The sequence below is a fragment of the Python bivittatus genome, unplaced genomic scaffold (assembly GCF_059951505.1).
Source record: "Python bivittatus isolate LINGU-HERP-01145 unplaced genomic scaffold, Pbiv_v1 ctg000980_np1212, whole genome shotgun sequence".
Lineage (NCBI taxonomy): Eukaryota > Metazoa > Chordata > Lepidosauria > Squamata > Pythonidae > Python > Python bivittatus.
Genome location: NW_028277125.1, coordinates 19,936,800 through 19,957,379, shown reverse-complemented (window position 1 = coordinate 19,957,379; position 20,580 = coordinate 19,936,800). Strand labels below are relative to the sequence as shown.

The 20,580-nt window shown below is 38.1% G+C and overlaps 1 protein-coding gene across 2 annotated transcripts in view; it reads right to left on the bottom strand.

Annotated features, from left to right (window-relative positions):
- Nucleotides 1–13,933: 13,933 nt before the first annotated feature.
- Nucleotides 13,934–20,580, bottom strand: part of LOC103064058 (NACHT, LRR and PYD domains-containing protein 1b allele 5-like) — a 34,461-nt gene continuing 27,814 nt past the window's right edge. For both annotated transcript variants that reach the window (XM_015889172.3, XM_015889173.3), the window contains exons 14-15: nucleotides 17,655–17,927; nucleotides 13,934–16,275 (exon numbers count right to left, since the gene is read on the bottom strand). In XM_015889172.3, coding sequence (XP_015744658.1) covers nucleotides 16,256–16,275; nucleotides 17,655–17,927 — 293 coding nt within the window. In that variant the 3' untranslated portion in view covers nucleotides 13,934–16,255. The remainder of the gene's footprint in view (nucleotides 16,276–17,654; nucleotides 17,928–20,580) is intronic.

Below are 20,580 nucleotides of genomic sequence, written 5' to 3'. Positions count from 1 at the left end.
ATTCTTCCTTGGCAAACCATAACACCTTGCCCTTAATATATCATTATCATAGAGCCTTCTAAACTGGTTAAAAAAAAAAAAAAAAAAACAGGCACAAAACAACCCTAACAGGTCTCCATCCACCAAAAAACTTCTACCTCATAGTAAAAGTGTTAACATAAAGTGGAGATACAGCTTACTCTTCTTGAGCTGTCTGGCATGAGGACATTACTAACCATTTCCAAAGCAGTCCCTACTAACCTCCCCAACCTACTGTTACATTTCTCCAAGGAGGATATGCAGTGAGTTCATGATGAAATAGAGGTTTTATGCTGGTTGCCATCACTGCTAAGTCCGTTCTCTATTACACAGCAATTCTCCCTTGAACTATATTTCTTAAACGTTTTAGGCTTCTAAAAATGTTTTGATTGATTGATTGATTGATTGATTGATTATTATGTACCAGCAAGTAGGTGCCATCAACTCTTAGTGACCACATAGATTTTGTCCATGATAATCTATCCCTAACCTGGTCTTTCAGGTATTCCAATGGTTCTAAAAGTGTTAGCAAATTATAACTTTGAATGCGACAGAAAGAGAACATGATGTTGTTAAATACATAACTGCAAAGCATTTGTATTAATTTTGTTTCATACAATGTCCATGAAATCAGATCACCTATTTTTACTCTGGTTCATCCACTACTTTTTGATATGCAACCCTTAAAGACAATGTGGTCCTTGATCCCTCAAAAATACACACTTGGGAAAGGGAGTGTTTGTCCTCAACCATTTCTAGGTCTCCCTCTGTCCCCACATACTGAACAAAATAGAAGGAGTAAATCTGGATTTAACCTGCAGTCCTAAACCATTAGGGATCCTAAACCCTGAATATTTATTTATTTAGCATTAATAGAAACAGAGATCAAAATGCACATAATTAGCATTAAGTGGGCAAACCAACAGTTGCAATCACAATGCAGAAGCCAAGGTAACCGGCCCAGCGTGGAGAGAACAGCGAGGGTCCACAACGTGTGGTCATAAAAGTCAAGATGGCGGCCACTGCGGTGCAACCAAGGCTCGCCCATAAAAAAAAAAAACAGGCGGAAGTTCGCTCGCACTTTTTTGATCACATCTTGCCAACATCCCTGGAATAGATGGAAGACAGAGGGACGGCCCCGCCCCCTCGGCGACCGAGGCGAGAGAGAGGGAGGGAGAGAGGGAGAAGGTTGAGAGACGTGGCCCGGGAAAGACCGTCTGCCAACCTCCCTGCCGTTGACTCGCCTTTCCGACGGCCACCCCGCGCAGCCCGGAGCGAGGGAGACGGGGAGGGCAGGCTCGGGGAAGCGACGGTCGGCTCCGGTTGGCATCCCAGCAGAAGCGGCCGGAGGAGGTCCCCCTGGTCCTCGGGCGCGCCCTCCTTTCCTCGCGCCGCCCGCCGAGAAGGGCGCAGTTCTCGCAGGGGGCTTCGGGGAGCATCCTGAGCACCGAGGCTGGCTTAGCTTTCGCTAGAAACGACAGCGAGCAGGCGCGCGGCAAACTCCCCCCCCGGGTTTTCAGGCCCCAAATGCTCACGGGTTCCTAAATTAGGGGAACTCGAGGTTTCTCTAGCCGGTCGAGCTTGTCCAGTTTTAAGAGAACTGAGAAGAAGCCTTAAGGCAGAGTTTCTCAACCTTGGCAACTCTAAGATGTGTGGGCTTCAACGCCCAGAATTCCCCAGCCAGCAAGCTGGCTGGGGAATTCTGGGAGTTGAAGCCCACACATCTTAAAGTTGAGGAGGTTGAAAAAACACTGCCTCAAGGATCTAGCCAGGTATTTATTTGGCTGACAGATACACATGCCCACACATGTGAACAGACACACAATGATTTATTGCCACTCAGGAAGAGAAGCCACCCTGAGAGCCACATTTTTTAGACAAGATGGTTTCTGTCACATTCAGAAGCGTGTGAGCACCGGAGGCCAACTTTCCAATTTGTTTGTGAGGGACTACAACTCCCATAAATTCCCATTGCAGGTGCTCCCTGGGGACTTGGTTGGCATCAGGTGGAGGAGTTTTTTTTAAAAAGCCTCACACCTGTGTGGTTGGTTTGGCTTTAGCCATTATGAGTTATTCAGCCAGGGAAGGTTAAAAAGCAAAAGATTTAATTTAATATATTTGATTTGGGCACTGCCCAATTCCAAACCCAGCTTAGGACAGTGTGTGAATCCAGTCACTACAGTACAGTGTCTTAAACTGGAGATCTTAATGGATTTGCAGTGTTACAGCATAAGAGAGAATCCTGAATGAAAGTGGGATTAGCAGGATTACAGCATGCATTTAACTGTTACTTTCATCTCTTTAAAAGTCACTTCAGTTATTAACAGAGATCATACAGCTTATGAAAGCATAATTACTTGCTCTCAGTTATACATGAGTGTCAAGCATTCCTTGCTACTCTCTGCCAAGTTTATATAGTGAACATGGACACTTGTGTTTGACAGCAAATCATTATTTTTCTCTGTTCGCTCTTCTTTTGCCACTGATCTCATAAAGCCCAGGATTATACTTCAGTCATTCATTTTGTTCCTAACTTTAAAGCACAGCTAAATTACTTAAGCTATTCTGGACAGAAACCAAAATAATTTAAATGTTCTCAGTCATGGGGGGAGGGGGAAGGATTTCCCTTTCTTTGAAAATCTTTTATCATCTCTGACATATTCCTGGATAGAAAGAAGCGAGCGAGCTACTTTTATGCAGATGGAAATAAAGTGATTGCTGGAATGACTAGTTGTGTAATCCAATGTCCCTGCCTGGCACTGTGCAAAGAAATGTAAGGAAAAAGACAAATCCCTACTGAGAGGAGCTTATAACGTAAAATTAAAGGGAGAGAGAAAGAACTAAGTAGATTCATATAATCGGAAAAAAGGTTGGGAGGCTTCAATTTCTGTTTGCTGCCACTTTGAGTGAAAGCAACTCACAATGATCATTTCTAAAAACGGGGTGATGAAAAAGACAATGAGGTTCCATTCTCCCCCTAATTTACGCCGGTATCAGAGGAATAAAAGAGAAACACTAAGAAATGTGTGTAGATGTCATTCATCTGTATGTTATGCTTGCAAGGGATGAGGACTAAAAATCTAAAGCATAGGTCTTCTCTAGAAAAGATTATGTCTGACAAAGGATTTGGAGGGGAGTGCTGGAGATTTCTGTTCAGCTGGAGCGATTAAGCGTGTGCTCCAGAGCAAATGCAGAGCACTAAAAGAATGCCAGGTATTAAGTAGCAGGTCCCATTTAAAAAAGGTGATAATATTTCATAATACTGTATATCATTCAAAAAAACAATCTTGGGTGCAAAGTGTAGACTTAGCCCAGCAATCAATGACTGCTGACAGACATTCATTATATATGAAGTAAAAGGTAGATTTGTTAAGAAATGCATAGATAGGACAGCCTGGACATGTTGAAGAAGTGGAAAGATAAAAGAGACAGGAAATTCCCTAATCTCCTAATTAAAGACTAATTTTACTAACAATAGGCTAGATAAAAGACAGCCCCAGAGATTGTGTGAAGGACATTTCCCTTAACTTCTGCTGTTTATTTCAGTGCCCTAATGGCCAAAGGGCTTGTAGGTAAAGGGACTGCTCTAAGGCATGCTCTGGGAAAGTATTCTAGGCAAGGAAAACAAGAAAGAATTGGATACTATTAAAGCACACAGCTTTTGACTTTATTTCAAAAGCCCTCTTCAAGCTATCCATTCACATCTCTAGAACATGCAGCCTGTCTTAGACTGTCAAAAAGGGAAGAGAAGAGAGGAAAAAGGAGAAAGAATGTCTTTTAAGAAATGATTTCTGACTCTCCAGCTGATAACCTAGAAGTGGGTTCTACAATTCATTCTGAAGTGGCCCTCCAGGAATAGTTATTTCAGTTAAAAGGTTAGTTTTATGGTCTATATGATTCTATATTTGTATAGGGTTAGTTCTGGTCATATCTTGATGCTGATATCATGACGGGTAGGCACCAAATCAGGCATCTTGGCATGCAAATCAGAGCTGAAATAATTGTACCTATTATCTATCAACTACAGTAGCGCCAAGGTCTTGCTGTTGGCATATTTAGTTCCAAACAACTTCTGATCACGTTTTCTGATGGGTCATCTTCTTGTGTGATTTGCTGAGATAATGGAAGAAACCTTGCTACCACAGCCTATAGATCGCCACGTAACAATTACTGGCACCCACTTTGAACAATTTCCTCCACTTCTGAGATTTGAAAGGCATCCACTTTGGCATATGTCAGGTGCCTGTAAAAAGTCCAATTGTTTTGTCCTGTTGTTGAGTGTTCTGCTTTTAATTAACATTTTCTATATTATTACATCATTTTATAGTTCAGTTCTTGCTTTAGTTTTTGATTTTTCAATGTGAATCATTGTGAGATTTTTTTAGATAGGGTAAGAAGTATGTAAATTGCTAAATTACATAAATATAGTAAGCCATTTAGGACTCAGATACCCAAAGTAACCCTCATGGATGCAAATTAGAGGTGTGCGTAAAATGGGAAATATGTTGGAACCAAATTTGAAATTTCAAAGGTCCTGGTCATAGAAAATAAGGGGAATATGGGACAACCTGGTATTCCTTTGCTTTTCACCCAGGTCTACAAGAGTAGAAGGCATGTTGCAGTCAGTTTGTGAGATATGACTTAAAAAAAAAAAATCTGAGAAGATTAAGATAAGTCAGTAAAGGAAACAGTGGCGATACAGTTCTGCTCTCATCTCCTGAAAAACTGCTTAGTTTGGAATTGGGTATCCTAAAAGCCCCCCTCCAACACAGAAAAAATGGACAGAAGTCTTTTCACAGAATAGAACCATAAAGTTAGAAGGGGCCATTTGAGTCACTGAGTCGCACCTCCTCCTTACTGCAGGAATCCAAGGAAGATGGCTGTCTAGTCTGATAGAATATGTCCAGGGTAGGGAGTCTACCACTTTTCCGGGTTCTAGGGTCTACTGTCAAACTGCTGCTACTGCTAGGAAGTTTTTGCTAACATTCAATCAGAAACTACCTTACTGTAACTTAAATCCATTATTCTGTGTCCTGAATTCTGGTACAGAAAAGAAGAGGACTTGACATTTTTTCTGTATTACATCCCTTCAGACATTTGAAGAGTGCAATCACATTCCCTCCCCCCCCCCCGAACATTTCTCAAGGCTAAGCACACCTAGCCCCTTAAATCTCTTTTCACTGGACTTAGTTTCTAGTCTCATGATCTCCTTCAATGTCCTGCTCAGAACCTGTTCCAATTTTCTCTGAATCCTTAATTGGAGACAGTACTTAGGGTGGGGTCTAGCAGAGTGCAATAATTACTTCCCATAAGTTGTAAATTTTACTTCTGCTGATGTAAGCTAAATTTGCTTTGACTTTTCTGAGCTATGTACAATTCCAGCTTCTTTTACTCAAGTGCATTACCAAACCAAATATCCCCCATCCTAAACATATGCATCTCATTTCTGTTTCCTAAATGAAGAAATCTGCACCAATCTCTGTTAAATGTCAATATATTGTTTTCAGTTCATTTTTTCAAGCTGTCAAAATCATTCTGAATGTTACCTATTTTCCACCCAGTTTTAAATCTTCAGCAAATTTGATAGGCATTCCCTCCACATCTTCTTCCAAATCATTAATGAAAATATTGAAGAGTATGGGACCCAGGATGGACCCTTGTGCTGCTCCCATTCAATACCTCTTTCCAATTTAAGAGGAACCATTGATGAGTTATTTTTCATTATGATTTTCAAGTCAGCTATATATTCACTTAATTCTCATGCAATCCAGTCCACATTTAACTAGCTTGGTATTTCAGCCTAATTCTTTTTAAACAAACCCTCTGAGTTGTTCAGCCAGTAAATTATAGAACACAGAGAGTAAGTAATTTCTCTAACTTTCTGGTCAATTAGCAAATCTCTGTGGGATTTTCTTGATGTTCTGTTTTTATTATTTATTGATAAAAAATCTCTTGGATGAATCTTGCTGTAGACACTGATACCTCATTGATACTGCAAGATCAAGCAACAAATTGATTAATTCATTTATTCTTTACTGACACTTTTACTTGCATTTTGGGAGGCCGCTGGCTGCAAAAATGGAGACTTCTTAACTGCATGAATAACATTAGTACTACAATAGCAAGATACAGGAATGTATACCACATCACAGCTCTACATAAACTGACATAGAATCTTTGCATTTTAAGCACATTGTGAAATTCAATGTTAACAAGATACAAAAGCATGCATAGAATACACATGTACATCCAAGCTAAAAAAACTAGTAGCCTTTGTATGTGCACAACCTCAGCAGCATTAGCAATATTTATTTGTGAAGTACAGTAGTATATGCACACACATAACCTTTGCACTACTTACCTGCAGAATAATAAACAGCCCAACATATGTTCAAACCACCTATCCACACCCATCAACCTTAAATTCTTTGTATCACTGTTTTAAAGCAGTAACTTAACTTAGGGAGTCCAGCTGTCATGCAATGGAATGCAACTTTCTTTTGTCTGGCCTGAGCTTAACTATTCCTTGCCTCTCAATAATCCAGTTCCACATTACCCATGTAGTGTAACCCAAGCAGTCCCTGCTTGAAAGCTTGAAAGAGTTAAAAAAAAAAAAAAAAAAGCAACTCTCACAAGCCACAAAACAGCTAATTGCAGTTCTTGGAACAGTCAAAATACTTGAGGCAATGCTCAAAATGGCCAAGTTTTGTTTTCCAAAACACACATTTTGTTTCCCACTTGGAAAACTGGTTAGCTGGTTTAAACAAAGTGCCAATGTTGTATGTCTCTATGCCGCTGAATCTCCATGCCTTTTTTCCCCTTCAAGTCAAAACTCCTGATAACTACATGGACAAGTCGCTGCAGCTTTCTTGGCAGCATTTTTAGAAGTGATTTACCATTGCTTTCTTCCTAGGGCTGGCTGAGGGTAAGTGACTGACCTATTCAGCCCTAGGAACAGAGGCTGGAAATTATAGTCTCTTGGTTTCTATCTCGAGGCTTTTAACCACTATACCAAACTGGCTCTCTTCCATGCCCATGCCTAGTTTTATTTTATTTCATGTTTTTTAAATTATTCTGTGTTTTTTAATAGCACACTCGCATTTCTCATGTTTATTTCTCTGAATGCCCCTGGGTCCCCATAGCTCCCAGACTCATTCATAGAAAACAGAAAAGCTTGTTGTAGCCCAATGCTTTGTTTGAAAGTATGCCCACTTGCTCAGAGACTTATTTCCAGATTTCCAAATAGGTTTACTAATCCCAAAACGTTGGCCAGTATACCAGGGTAAATAATCTAAGCTAAAGTTACTGTTCTTTGCCCCTGACTGTTTAAACTCAAGTATGCATAGAAAGTGTGACTGAGATTTTCCTCTTCACTTCAATACACAAAGCAATCCTCGATGTGCATTCTATTTCTATATAGATACACAGATATTAAGGGGGAAGACCTTGTAGCTAACTGTGTTGATCACTGGTCTTGTGTCTGTAAGAAATCCCTGAATTAGATGCTCAGTAAATTAAAAAAATTTTAAAATGGCATTGTACACTATACAGTATTATGAGTGTCAAGAAGTCAGTGTAACAGTGGCAACTATCTTGCCATACACTATCACATATGTTCTGTATTAGAAGTGACTAACCCATTAATCCATAACCATGTGTTGCTTGAAGCCATATTCCTTTGACTACCCAATGGCAAATTACTTATTTTCATCTGAACTATTTTCATTAAAAACAAAAACATTAGAATAGGTGCATTAACTCTCTGCTAGGCTTAGCATATTGATTATATTAAAATCCACCCTCCACAGACCTACCCCAAGGTTCTCCCACTCAAAAAAAAGACCGAAAGAAGCCTGGAGAAATACTACCACTAGCCTCCAAAATGTTCTTCTCTCTATTATAATTGGTGGCAATGAGAGCTATTGATACAGGTGCATCACCTGTTTATCCACAGCCTTTTGCAGAGGGTTGAAACACTCTGAAATACAGCACATTTTGAGCTTTACATTTCCAGTATTTATGGAACCGCATAGTGGCTCAGAATCAGAAAGATTAGCAGTGGAATTCCAGTGTATCCACAGAAACAACATGGAGTGGGATCCTAAGCAACTTCCTACTAAGTGTTCTGGTTTTGAAGACACTAGGTTTATTTCCAGATAAACATATATAGGATTGCACTGTGAGAACAGCTGCTAGAGAAATACTTGATCTCACTGTGAGCAGTTTCAAAGGATTGAACAAGTAGAAGGAGAGGAAGCACAAACACACACTTTCTCTTTCTGCACTTTTTTGTCATGTTCAGTGTTCCATATTATAGAGAGAGAGGGAAATGAATGGGAACAGAACATATATATACCCCAGTACAGGAGAGAGGTGGGCTAAATTCCCAAGCATGAGCTGAAGAAGTAGAACTCACCTGCACTGTCTCTTCCCTTCGTTTATTTAGAAAGTCAAAACTATTCTATATGAAATTTGTAAAGAGATACAGCCAAGCAGTGTGGAGTGATCATAAATAACCAGCAAAATTTTAATTGCCATTAATATGAATTGTACTGATCCAATTAATATGCTCCTCTCATATACAGAAAGTATTTAATTGTACCCTGGAACACAATCCCACTGAAGATCCTGGGAACGAACCAATGATCATAAAGGCCTGTATGAAAAAAAACTGTTATTCCGGAAAAAATTATGATCATCAGATAAATCATGACTCTCAGACATTTGTAAGTTTATTCATGTTTCTTGCCTCAAAGAATCCTTTTGGAATTTCTTCTTGTCTTTTAATTGCTGTTGTTTCTTACAGACTTCCTGCAGAGACACTATCTATAACATTCTAATGTCCTATATAACAGATATCAAGTATTTGGATTCTCCAGATCTTTTGAATGTTATGAATGATATGATGCAGGTATGCTTTTATAACATTATCCCAAATATTGGAGAGTCATCATGTATGCAAGAATCTTCTAAGAATTTAGTATTTAAGTAATTGTTTTCATGCAAGGGAGGGACTTAAATTTGCTTTACATATAGAAGGCTAAATTCTGATGACCAGCATTTATAAGTTCTGACTAGCAACTGTTTCCTAGAACAGAATCCTATCAGGATTCTGTTCTAGGAAACAGTTCCTAGTCAGAACTGACAAAACTGAGTAGATGAACCCGTGGCCATAAAGCAACTGCCTATGTTCCAGCTGGTACGGATGCATAGAATGGACCTGTCTTTCAAATGGGCACTGGATTGACTTCAGGGAAGTTATCTGTTTGAATAAAATAAAATTGTTATTCCCCTGGCCACTTATCTCATATTTCTATAGGCAGAGACACAGTGCTTTTCAATATCAGACCCCTTTGATGTCCTATAGAACTGGGAAGTGATCCAGATTCAAAGAAGGAAATATGATCCAGAGTCCACACGAGCGCTCTCACGTGCTCCAAAATACCCTTTCCCTTTCAAATTTGGATTGCTGTGTCACCGTAATCTCCTATCGCGCAGAGGCAAGCAACTTTGGGACATGGATTTGCATGGAAGCCTTAATCAAATTCCAAAAGAAATCAGACAACCTCCCTGGCAAAAGTCATTCCTCTCTTTCCCAGGCGGGGAGGAAAAAGTGCAGAATATATGTAGTTCAGTGTTCAATTGTTGAAAACAAAAAAGTTTTCTCTCTTGCTAAAGCTTACTTACTTACACTGAGTGCATTGAACAGTAAAAATGTGAAACCTTGGTGATACTGTTTTAAACAGGCCTTACACCAGATTAGTTTCAATATTTGGCATTCATCTTCCTCTTTTTTTATTATGCATCTTTTTCAGGCTTTGAATGACAGTCACATCCAAGTTCAGCCTCTGCCCTCACCACAGCATCCTTTAACTAAGAGTTTTGAAGTGCACATGAAGCAATGCAATACTCTGCTAATTTTGCAACAGCTCTCTCAAACCATCCATAGGAGTTTGTCAGTCCTCAACAATCTCAAAAAATGATAACATAAAAGAAGACAACTTAAATTCTGCTAAGAGAATGATTGATCTTCAAACATTTTAAGTTATCCATGAGAGGAAAAAAATGCATTAGTACATTGGAAGCACAGTCTTTCTCAACTTCATCCCTTGACACAGGATTAGTAATATCTATAACAGGCAATTCCATACTGTGGCATGCCACAAGCAGATCACAGGAATGAGCAAAATTCTTGAAGCCGAGATTTCCTACAAGGTGTTCTCATGCTAACACCGATTGGGCAGTGCCATATAGATGGAACAATGGTTGGAAGTAAAGTTAGATAACACACATGATCCCATCCTTTCTAACGTATAAGCAGAAAACTAGCAAAACCATCCAAAGAGAATTAATATACAGGAATCCATGGGTGGCATATACAAAGTTCTTTTTTTCTCCCCACTAATTATTTTCAAGCATATATCAGCTTTCCAGGATTGCAATGCCTGGCTGTAATGGTAAAAGCAGGGCTTTCCAAGAGAAAATTTTCTTAGCCTACTTTTTCCATTCACTCTCCATTCTCATAAATCTGAGCTTCATTTTGGTTTTTGGAGTTCAGCGTAATTGCAGTAATCTTTCTGAGCCCTTGTATGCCACAGCTGATGCATCAAATTCTAGTTCCACTGATTGCCAAAAGGAAAAGAGTTATCTGAACCCAGCCTCTTTCTTTCTGGCAATGAAATACTGGAACAACCACCTGCTGTTCTTTTATACCATCCAAACTCTGCTTTCTGAGACCGCTCTCCAGCTTTGTGTCTACGCAGGATTTTTGTGGAAGTCAAGCTAAGTTACTCACAGCTGTCCTAATTCTTATCAACAATCTGTGTACAAACACATACATGAGCTATCACAGATATGCCAAGAAAGGCCTGTTTTTGGATTGGTGCATGGCAGAAGAAATATTTACCTTTTAAGTTATAATATCTTGCACTTACTTTCATGTTGACTGTGAGAAAAATAAGCTAAAAAAGAAGTCCAAAATAGTTCTCATGTTTTCCTATGCTTTGCTTCCGAAATAAGCCCTGTTGATTCCATGGGCTTACACTCAGGGAAGGGTTTATAAAATCACAGCTTCAAATAATTGAATGTTCCAATGTGTCTCTTAATTTATGTTTGTCCAAGTGGTGAGTATCGCCTCTGTCTCCTGAACTGAAACTTTAGTTATATTTCATCTTTATTTTTTACTTATTTTTTCAAATTTTCAAATAAGTAAAAAATAAAGATGAAATATAACTAAAGTTTAGTGCAGGAGACAGAGGTGATACTTGCCACTTGGACAAAATTATATTGTGCCTTTCATAAAGAGTTTTTTAAATAATAAGGAAACTGGATCTGTAATAGGTTTTTGCTTATCCTAATATCAAGTGACATGTTGTTTGATGATACTGGCTAATTATAAGAAAATAATGTATATGTAATTTATAAATGCCTTCTAAATTAATTTATATTTATGATCTAATAAATTATAACTTAAAGTTATAGTGTGTTTTCTTCATTGCTAAAGTACAGTTATAATAAAAGGACATATTCCATTTAAGATTTAAAATATGCTTGGAGTATGTTTATTTCCTGAGGCCTCTGGATCTTTGTAGCAGGGACGTGCAACTTTCTAATGGCCAAGAGCCATGTTTAACATTTGGGGTGAGGTGGGAGGTGCAGTGAGTAAGGACACTGATGCAAAGGTATGTCACGTGTGAGAACAATTAGGACTTCTAGGGTTTGTGTTTTTCAGAAGCAAACATGCTGGAGATCACTAGTTGGCAGTAAAGATTCGTAAAAATTAATAAAATTTAAGAGTCTCTGTTGCCATCTATTGGTGACCTGGATTTTTGCAGTCCAGATCTGATAGCCCAACAATTATATTCTTTGTCATTTAAAGTAAAGTAAATTAATTTACCATCTAAAGAGGGAGGGAGGGAGGGAGGGAGGGAGGGAGGGAGGATTTCTGACACTCCCTGCCAGCTTCCCACCGGCAAAGTCAATGAGGAAGCTGGCAGCAAATCGCAAGTCACTCACAGTGCCACTGCTTTTTTGCTCTTGGTCATTCTGTTTCTCTGTTTAGGTAAGGAAATATCTCTGAAATGATGACTCAACAGGTTACGGGTTGTCTAGTTACCATGTAAAGAGGACTTCCCTAAGAGATTAAGTCACAGATTTAAAGTTCTTAACTAGATCTACCGTCACTATGCAAATGCGCAAGACTGAAAACTTCAATTATTCAATGGCAAGAGAAAAGAACAATATTTTAGATTTTCTTAGAGACATCCTTTGTTTTAGGGTTGATTTTCTTGCTTACGTTTGCATTCAATTAGATATCCTTCATCATTCCTATTTGACATACTTCTTCAGGTACGTTGCTGTGAAACCATAGTTTAGTTGTTGACATCTCCATCAGTTTATTCACTGATGACTGAATAAAAAAGATTTGTTCACTTTAACCCACAATTCATTATTTTTCCTTTTATTGAATTTGTCACTTCATTAGCCCATTCTTACCCCCTGCTTTTCTTATTAGATTTCTTGCTCTCTCACAGATAATTGATTTTTATCACTTCATCATTTTGTGCTCCATATATTTGAACGGCTAAATACAAAAATAGGGAAAAAAGGCTCATCTTCTCAAATTTAATAGCTATGAAGAGGATAACAGAAGTATGGTGGTAAAATTCATATGTACAATGCTTTTGTAGGCTTCATAAAACGGCAAATCATGGGCAATTAAATAAGCCACCAATCCACACTAATGTTAATATTGAATTGATTTGCCAAGTTTCTTCTACTACCACACTACTTTTCTCTAGAGTTCCACTGCTTTTTTGTTTAACTTCTGCTTTGTTTCTTATTGGTGTTATTTATCATGGGGCAGGGTTGTTTCTAATTTCAGTGTTTTTTAAATGAGTCTGGGATTTTTTTTCTGAAGGAGGGATATAAGCAGAATGAGCTACACATATAGACAATTATAGCACACCCACTCTGCTCAAGGATTTCCTGGTACTTCCAATCCAGCACTGGTAGCTGGGTTGGGAATCATTACACAGGCAAAGGTATAGAGGAAGTATCATATGTATTCACTAAGGCATCCTTAAAAAAGGAGATGTTTGCTTGGTTGCCAAGTAGCTATATATGTAGTAGACCTAGTGACATCCATGGAGGGAGGGGTGGACCAAACAAGCAAGATGGTGGTCACAGCACTGCAATCTTTTTGTACATCTGTGACATCTGGACTGTCTTGACTGCCCCTGTAAATGCCATTGGATAGATTGACATATGCTGCAATTAACACTCCTACAATAAACATCTTAGAGGTGACTGTGGTGCTAATACACTTTTTAAATTACAAGCTAGATGTGAGTGTGAGTAACCTGGAATAGGCTGTTTGTGAGGGGGTGGTTTCTCCTTCACTGGAAGTATTTTAACAGAGGCTAGATGGCCATCTGACAGGAATGTGGAGTAGCAAATTCTTGTACTGGGCAGGTGGTTGGACTAGATTGTCTCCAGAATCCCTTCCAACTCTCACATTCTATCGTTGTATGGTTGTACAATCGTATTTCCAGCTGTTAGCAGCATTTCTGCAACAAAAACAGGAATTTCTTTTTTTCTGATAGGGAAATGTTGGACAGCTAGAAAGGCTTTAATATTAAAAGTGTAAAGGACAATAAATAAGACTAGGATTAGACCTTATCCCTCATAATAAAATAAGCCCATTATTATCCCCAATAATAAAGTAGGCCCTAAAGTACTACAATGAGAAATTCCAAAGAAATTCTCAAGGACCCAGAAAACAAGGCAGAAAAAGAAAAGCCTCTTTTGTAGGGGAAGAAAACTTTTGAGAAACTACAAGGCATAGTTGGCCTAGCATCAGTGGCTACTCCATTCACACTGCTTAAATATAAATAGATTGCACACTGGCTTGTACATGTATTTAATTTTAATGAATTAAAAAAGAAATACAAAACAAAATATATTTAAACCAAAATAATATCATGGTATCTCTGTACAGGATAGATGCTTATCACAAGAAATGTATGACATTTAAGGACTAGTCTGTACATGCTATCCACAATTACAAATTGAATCCAATGCTATATTAAAAAAAGAGATTTTTTAGAACATCAGAGGTACTTTATGGAATTCTATGCCAGTTTTACATGGCAAAGTATGCCTTTATGACTGCAGGATTAATTTTGAGGACCAAAGTTTCATTGAGAGTATTTGCCTACATTACTTGGTGTGATCTATTGTATCATCAAATCTATCCACTAGTACAAGAAAACTTTTGAAAACAGTTATCTAAATAAATAGCAAAATGTACAGATACAATAATTCTCCAAAAGTATTTGTAAAAATGCAGAGGATTAATGAGTGCAAATTGTCCACTTTCACATAATTTTTCATCCTCATATTCATTCAGACATGCCTAGGATTTCCAACATAGTGTTCTAGGCCAAGTCCTAGAATTCCTGATTTTTGTCAAAAACTTTAAAATAGACAAAGGCAGACTGGCATGATGGAAAATGAAGGGTCAATCTCTGGTAGTATTTTTATATCCAAAGCTACTGTTTTAATATAAAAGTGCTGTGCAATTATAGCGCAAGGGCTTAGGTTAGTGTATCTAGGCTGCAAAACTCCTGACAACCACTACATGTCAGCAGAGAGCTAGCCTTTTCGGTCTCTCTTTGCATCCTTTTATTAGTTCCTGAAATTTTGCAGTCCAGCTTTGGCTACCTTAATAACAGTTCATTTAAGTATACTTGGCCATCCAGGAAAAGCAAAAAATGGGTGTCATGGTGACTACTCAGATTAAAAAAGGAGGTAAGTAATAGGGTTATTCACTCTTTTTGCACAGGCATTTGCTTCTCTATTTTTTACATTTCATATTTCACTGTGGTTTATAAAAACAGTGACACTCAGACCTCAAACCACATTGCTTGTCTTCAGTTTCTTGCCTAACCCAGTTTTCTCTGAGCGTCATCAGAGAAATCACTGTAAAATGGGAGTTGAAATAGAAATCTGTGGGCTTAAAAAGAGTGATTTTGGGTTAGTTCAGACTTCACCTGCACCTTGTTTTTTAGTTCCTTGGGCAAATCATTTTTATTTTAGCCTAGTCTCAGCAGTTTGTCTTCTTGAAAATGGGGGCGAGTTTCAATCTGTCTATGTTTAGCATGGCACCCATTCTGTTAAGAGTGCACATGACACTCACAAAATTACAAAATGGGGAACCAACTAACATTTTTAAGAGAAATAATGGCTAAGTATTTCCAGTATTTTAACAACTGGGTTTCATTAATGTATCTCACCTCCCACTAAAACCAGATTGCCATTTAAAAGAGATATTTATGCAAATTTGTATAATTGCATATACAAATCCCCTGAAGGTCAGTTTTCTTCATAGAAAATGTGTGAATTGCTTTAATATGCTTTTGAGGGAGAAAGCAGGGGATTTCTACACAATATTTTACCAGCCTTCTAAATAAAAACCAAGGAATGAGGTTGATTGTTGTCTTAAATGTCACACAAAAAGTAGAATGTATCCAACATACCCTTCAGCTGCATCTTGCAGAAGAATAGTGAAGATAATCATAATATCTTCCAAGAAACAAACCTTTCATTATTACTTGTCTCACTGAGGAATTCCTAATAAACTTCTGAGGAACCCCAAGTTTTGTTTATTACACAATCTGAAACCAAACGTGTCTCAAGGAACTACAAATCTCATTTCTAAGTATGGCATCTGGAAAAAGCTCTGCAGCAAGAATGCTACTATAGGGATAGAATCCAGAATGAGAACATTTGAGGGTACCTGTAAAGGTTGAATGTTTCCATTTTGAGGCACATATAGTGAGAAAGTGCCTTTACAACACCATGCCAGGTTGATGATTATCATACATGTGTGGAAAACAAAGGCAGAAAGTGAAGTTCCCGAATAATCCAAACAAAAAGACCTGAAAACATTTTGGGAAAGCATCAGTTATACTGGGTGTGAAGGCTGATTGTGGAAATGTCTCTGGGAAGCCGTGAGTAAAAAGCAGGGGAAAAACCTTTGCAGAAGTTCACAATTCCACTCACTTTGCTTCCTTCCCAAAGTATATTTAACCCTGAGTTTCAATAATTGGTTTATCATTTTCTTTTCTAGTTTTAAAGTGTTGTTAAGTTCACAACAAATTCCTTTTAGGCAACTGGAAAATTTACAGAAGAATATTCCCAATATTTCTGTTTTTCAAGTTGTTTCCACATGATCTCATGTTTGCTGTAAAAAACCTGGAAAAAAAATAAAGCAGTAAAGTTTTAGGCAATACTTGGAATTTAGGTAAATAGGACTGTGTACACCTCAAAAGATTCTCATGTGAGGTCTGCTACTTTGAAATAATTTTTGAAGTGTGTACAGCTCTATTATAGGTAGTCCTCATTTAGTGATTGACTCATTTAGCAACCATTTGCAGTTACGATGGTGATGAAAAAGTAACTTTACGACCAATCCTCACATTTATGACCTTTGCAGGTCTGTAAAGCAAAAGCAAGCTGAAGCAAGATTATAAGCATGGTCGCAGTTTAACTTAGCAACCGCTTCACTTAACAACCAAGTTGCCAGTCCCAATTGTGATCACTAAATGAGGACTACCTGTAAATAGAGAATGAGTTGAATTTATTGAACATAATTATTGGAATTATAGGATATACTGCTGAACATTTTCAAGATTGAGGAAAGCTATTCTACAGCAATATTCCAGTTACTGAGCAGTCTAAAAGATGTAGTAAGTTATAAATATCAATACCAAATTCAGGTCCATATGGAACAGAAGAGCATTTTACAATATTGAGGTTAAGGAAGGAAGATGTCATGTTGGTTTGCCTGATTTAACTGGGAAGTGATCCTAGTTGAGATCAACTGCAACACACTCTAAATGGGGCTTCTTCTGAAGACCATTCAGAAGCTTCTTTTAATTCGGAATGGAGCACCAGGCCAGCTCTCTACCCCCAAATACATAATACAAGTGCTTCCAGGTGTATTGGCTTCCTATTTGCTTCCAGGTGAAATTCAAAGTGCTGGCTTTAATCTATAAAGTTCTATATGGCTTGACACCAAAATACCTTCATGATTGCCTTCTCCAGCTGGAATTGATCTCTCCAACTCATACATCCCAAGTGAAACTGCTTTTGGTCCCCCACTACCACATCAGGAAGGGGAATGAGACACAACATTGCTGTTTCTCAGAGGCTGAATCCATGCTAGGAGCCTCCTGATTAATAGTAGGTTCGCCCCCCACAATAGTGGCCTTTTGGAAACTATTGAAGACAATTGTTCTGAAGGGCTGCAGTAACTGAAATAATGCTGATGTATGGATGTTTTTTTTTTAAATTTTATTTTATATTGGAATGTTTTAGGATTTATTTTTTACTGCATTAATGTATTTTGTTCTAAACAGCCAAGAATATTGTGTTTGCAATGGAGACAAATTAAATAAATGAATAAACAAACTCTTAAAGGTGAATAGTTCTTCATATCAACATCAGGAGCATTAATATGAAAATATATCCTGTAAGATTAAAATTTCTCATGCTGGGTCCTGATTCTGTATTTGTAAGAAATGCCCCCCCCCCCCCCAATCTTGACTACATAGGATGCAAGCAGCTGGTACCTTGCAGAATTTCTAGCACCTCATGGGACACCTGGCCATTAAGACATTCATATAAACTGTGTGCTGTTCCATTATTCTGTTCAGAATCTCTCCATTTCCGCAGCATCATACATTTATACATATTAACATCTTCTTCCTTTGCCTCGATCTGTTGGATATCTTCAATGGACAACTTCAGGGATCCAATACCTATGACTTTCCAGTCTTTACCCATTTTTTTTGCAAGAATCATCAGCTGCTGATCAGTTAACAGGTGGTTACTTTTCATCCCATCTAAATGCATAAAAGCAGAAATTAGTTAAAAGTAGCTCTTTTTTTTTACTTTGTCTGTACTAAAGAACCTGGCAGTGGGGGCTAAAAATGGTACTTCTGTTTGTATGGATGACAAACAAATACCTTATGGGATATCCCTTCCCATCTACCCAGAACGTAGGAGCAGCCAGTAACTAGTTAGCTGTGTTCCATGATATGTCTAGCTAAGATCGACTGTTACATCTCAGTTGGAGATCTTACTGAGCTCTGCTATTCCCTTTCAATTACCACATTATCTCCAGTGCCAAAACATTATTGTAATTGAGAAGGAATGGGAGGTAAACCCAAGGGGAAAAAACATATCATGGAATAAGCCCAGGACTTTAAGCTCCCACCAGAGCAGCAAGGCAACAAAGAATTGATCCACAGTTGCCCACCACAGTCTCAGTAAATAAACCAAATAATGAGGTTTGAGTGAACTTAAGTTTTCTAATCCATGTTATATTCCTACCTCCTCATTCAATCATGAGAAGATAGGCTGGAAGGGAGAGGAGATGCTACCTACCCCAGAGCCAGCAGCAGGACACTCCTCAAAAAATCTACTATCTCCTGTGAGCCTGCAACTAATTCTGTAGTTCAGCAATGCTATCTAACTACTCAGACCATGATTTCTATGCTTGAATAATGAAGCACAGTGCATTATAAAGATGATGAGCTGAAGAAGCTTTCTGATGCACATGTGCAATATAATCTATGGAAGCAGAGTGAAGAAGTGAGTCTTCACAAAATGAAGAAGGGGAACATATGGTTTTCTCTACATCTATGTCCTCTACCCAAGCAACTGCAATAGCCTTAAATGTAGGAGTTCTCTTAAATTAAAGCAATTTTTTCTATGGATAGTTAGTAATGATATTAATAGAGGGAGATTGTGCTTTATAAACCCATTTTGCTGCCATACACACTAAACTGAGAGTAAGAGTTTGGTTACTGCTTAAGATGCTGGATTAGAAAGCAGGAAACTATGAGTTCTCATCCTCACTTAAGCATGAAAGCTGGCTGAGTGACTTTGGACCAGTCACTCTCTCTCAGCCCAACCCACCTTACAGAGTTGTTGTGGTGGTGAAAATAGAATGTATGCTGCCTTGAGTTGTACAAATAAAGGCAAATATAGGAAATATGTGGGGAAATATGGGGAAAATAGGAGGCAGGAGTATTAGGTATGTTTGCTGCATTGAAATAGATATAGATATAGACATGTGTGTGTATGTATGTATATATGTATATGTGTGTATACGCACGGGGGGCATACATATATACATACATACAGCAGGATAAAAATTAATAATAATAATAATAATAATATCTAACAATAACTTTATATTGATTTAACTGTGCTAGAACATTTGCCTTCTCTTGATGGAAATGTTTGCCTTCTCTTGATGGAAATGTTTGCCCTCTCTTTATGGAAAGTTTAGAATTGTGTTTGTTCATTTAAAAATCTACCACTCCCGATGCTACTGAAAAGCGAGAAAATTTATAAGATTTCAAATAACAGTTTTAAGAGTTTTTCAAGATCCTCCTTTCCAGATGCTTTTATCTAGTTATACCAAAAAGACAGTCCTTAAGGCTTACTTGTCAAACACATCTGCTACCTAAGAAAACAAGTTTGAGTATAATGCAGGAATCTTAGCCAATAAAGCAAGGCACATATATTCTCATCAAGGACAGACTTAATCAATGTTCATCATGGCAGGAGGTGGGGGGCAAAGCAGAGAATAAACAGAAAGGGACAGAACATGATAGAAATTTTATTCATTCCCTGCCAGAAAAAGAAAAAGCCAAAATTACATTCAAAGTGGAGAATTTGATGGGGCTTTTTTTCAGGAGTCTTGAGCAACAGATGTCGTTCAACTGATGGCTTCCAAGCTTTTCACTCAAGGCCAATCCAAACATTGGCAAAGCCAGACCAAGCAAAGGAAATATCACTTGGATTTCCACCAAATTATATATAAATGTCACTAGGGATCCTCTATGCACTAATGTCATCTACAACTAGATGACAACGTTTCTAGATTTGGGGGGTCCAAAATCTTACATCCCTGGCCAAAGGAAAAGCTGAATCATCCTAAATTATTTAGGTCCACCTTTGCAGGTGTTGTTTCTCTACCCAAGTCTTCATATTTGACAGGGAACTGCTAAAGACTGGCCATTGGTTACAGTGAAAAGACCTCAGAACTGATTAAACAATTTCAATCCAGAAAGCCCCTGGTAATGATCTGATCCATACATATATTCTTAAAGCAGGCATATAAATGGTAGACTACTCTATTCACCACTTTTTACTGCCACAGATCATCCCAAAAGATTGGGATTTAACCATTATTATTCCTATTAAAGGGTGGGAGATCTGATCAAGCTATTAAGGAAACTCTATGGCAAGAATCTATTGCTGAAACCTTAAGATTAAGTTCAACAGTGTAACATTTTAGATGACCAAGCAAGCTTTAGAGAAAACTCAATCAGATTTTGGTCCCAGCCCACTGAGTAGAAAAAGAAAAGTCCATTTCTAAGACAGCCGTATTGGTTGCTTTCGTAGGTTTCAAGTCAGCATTTGATTTGTTCTTAAAATATGGGTAAATTTCATTGGGGGAAATTAATATTGCCAGACAGCTCC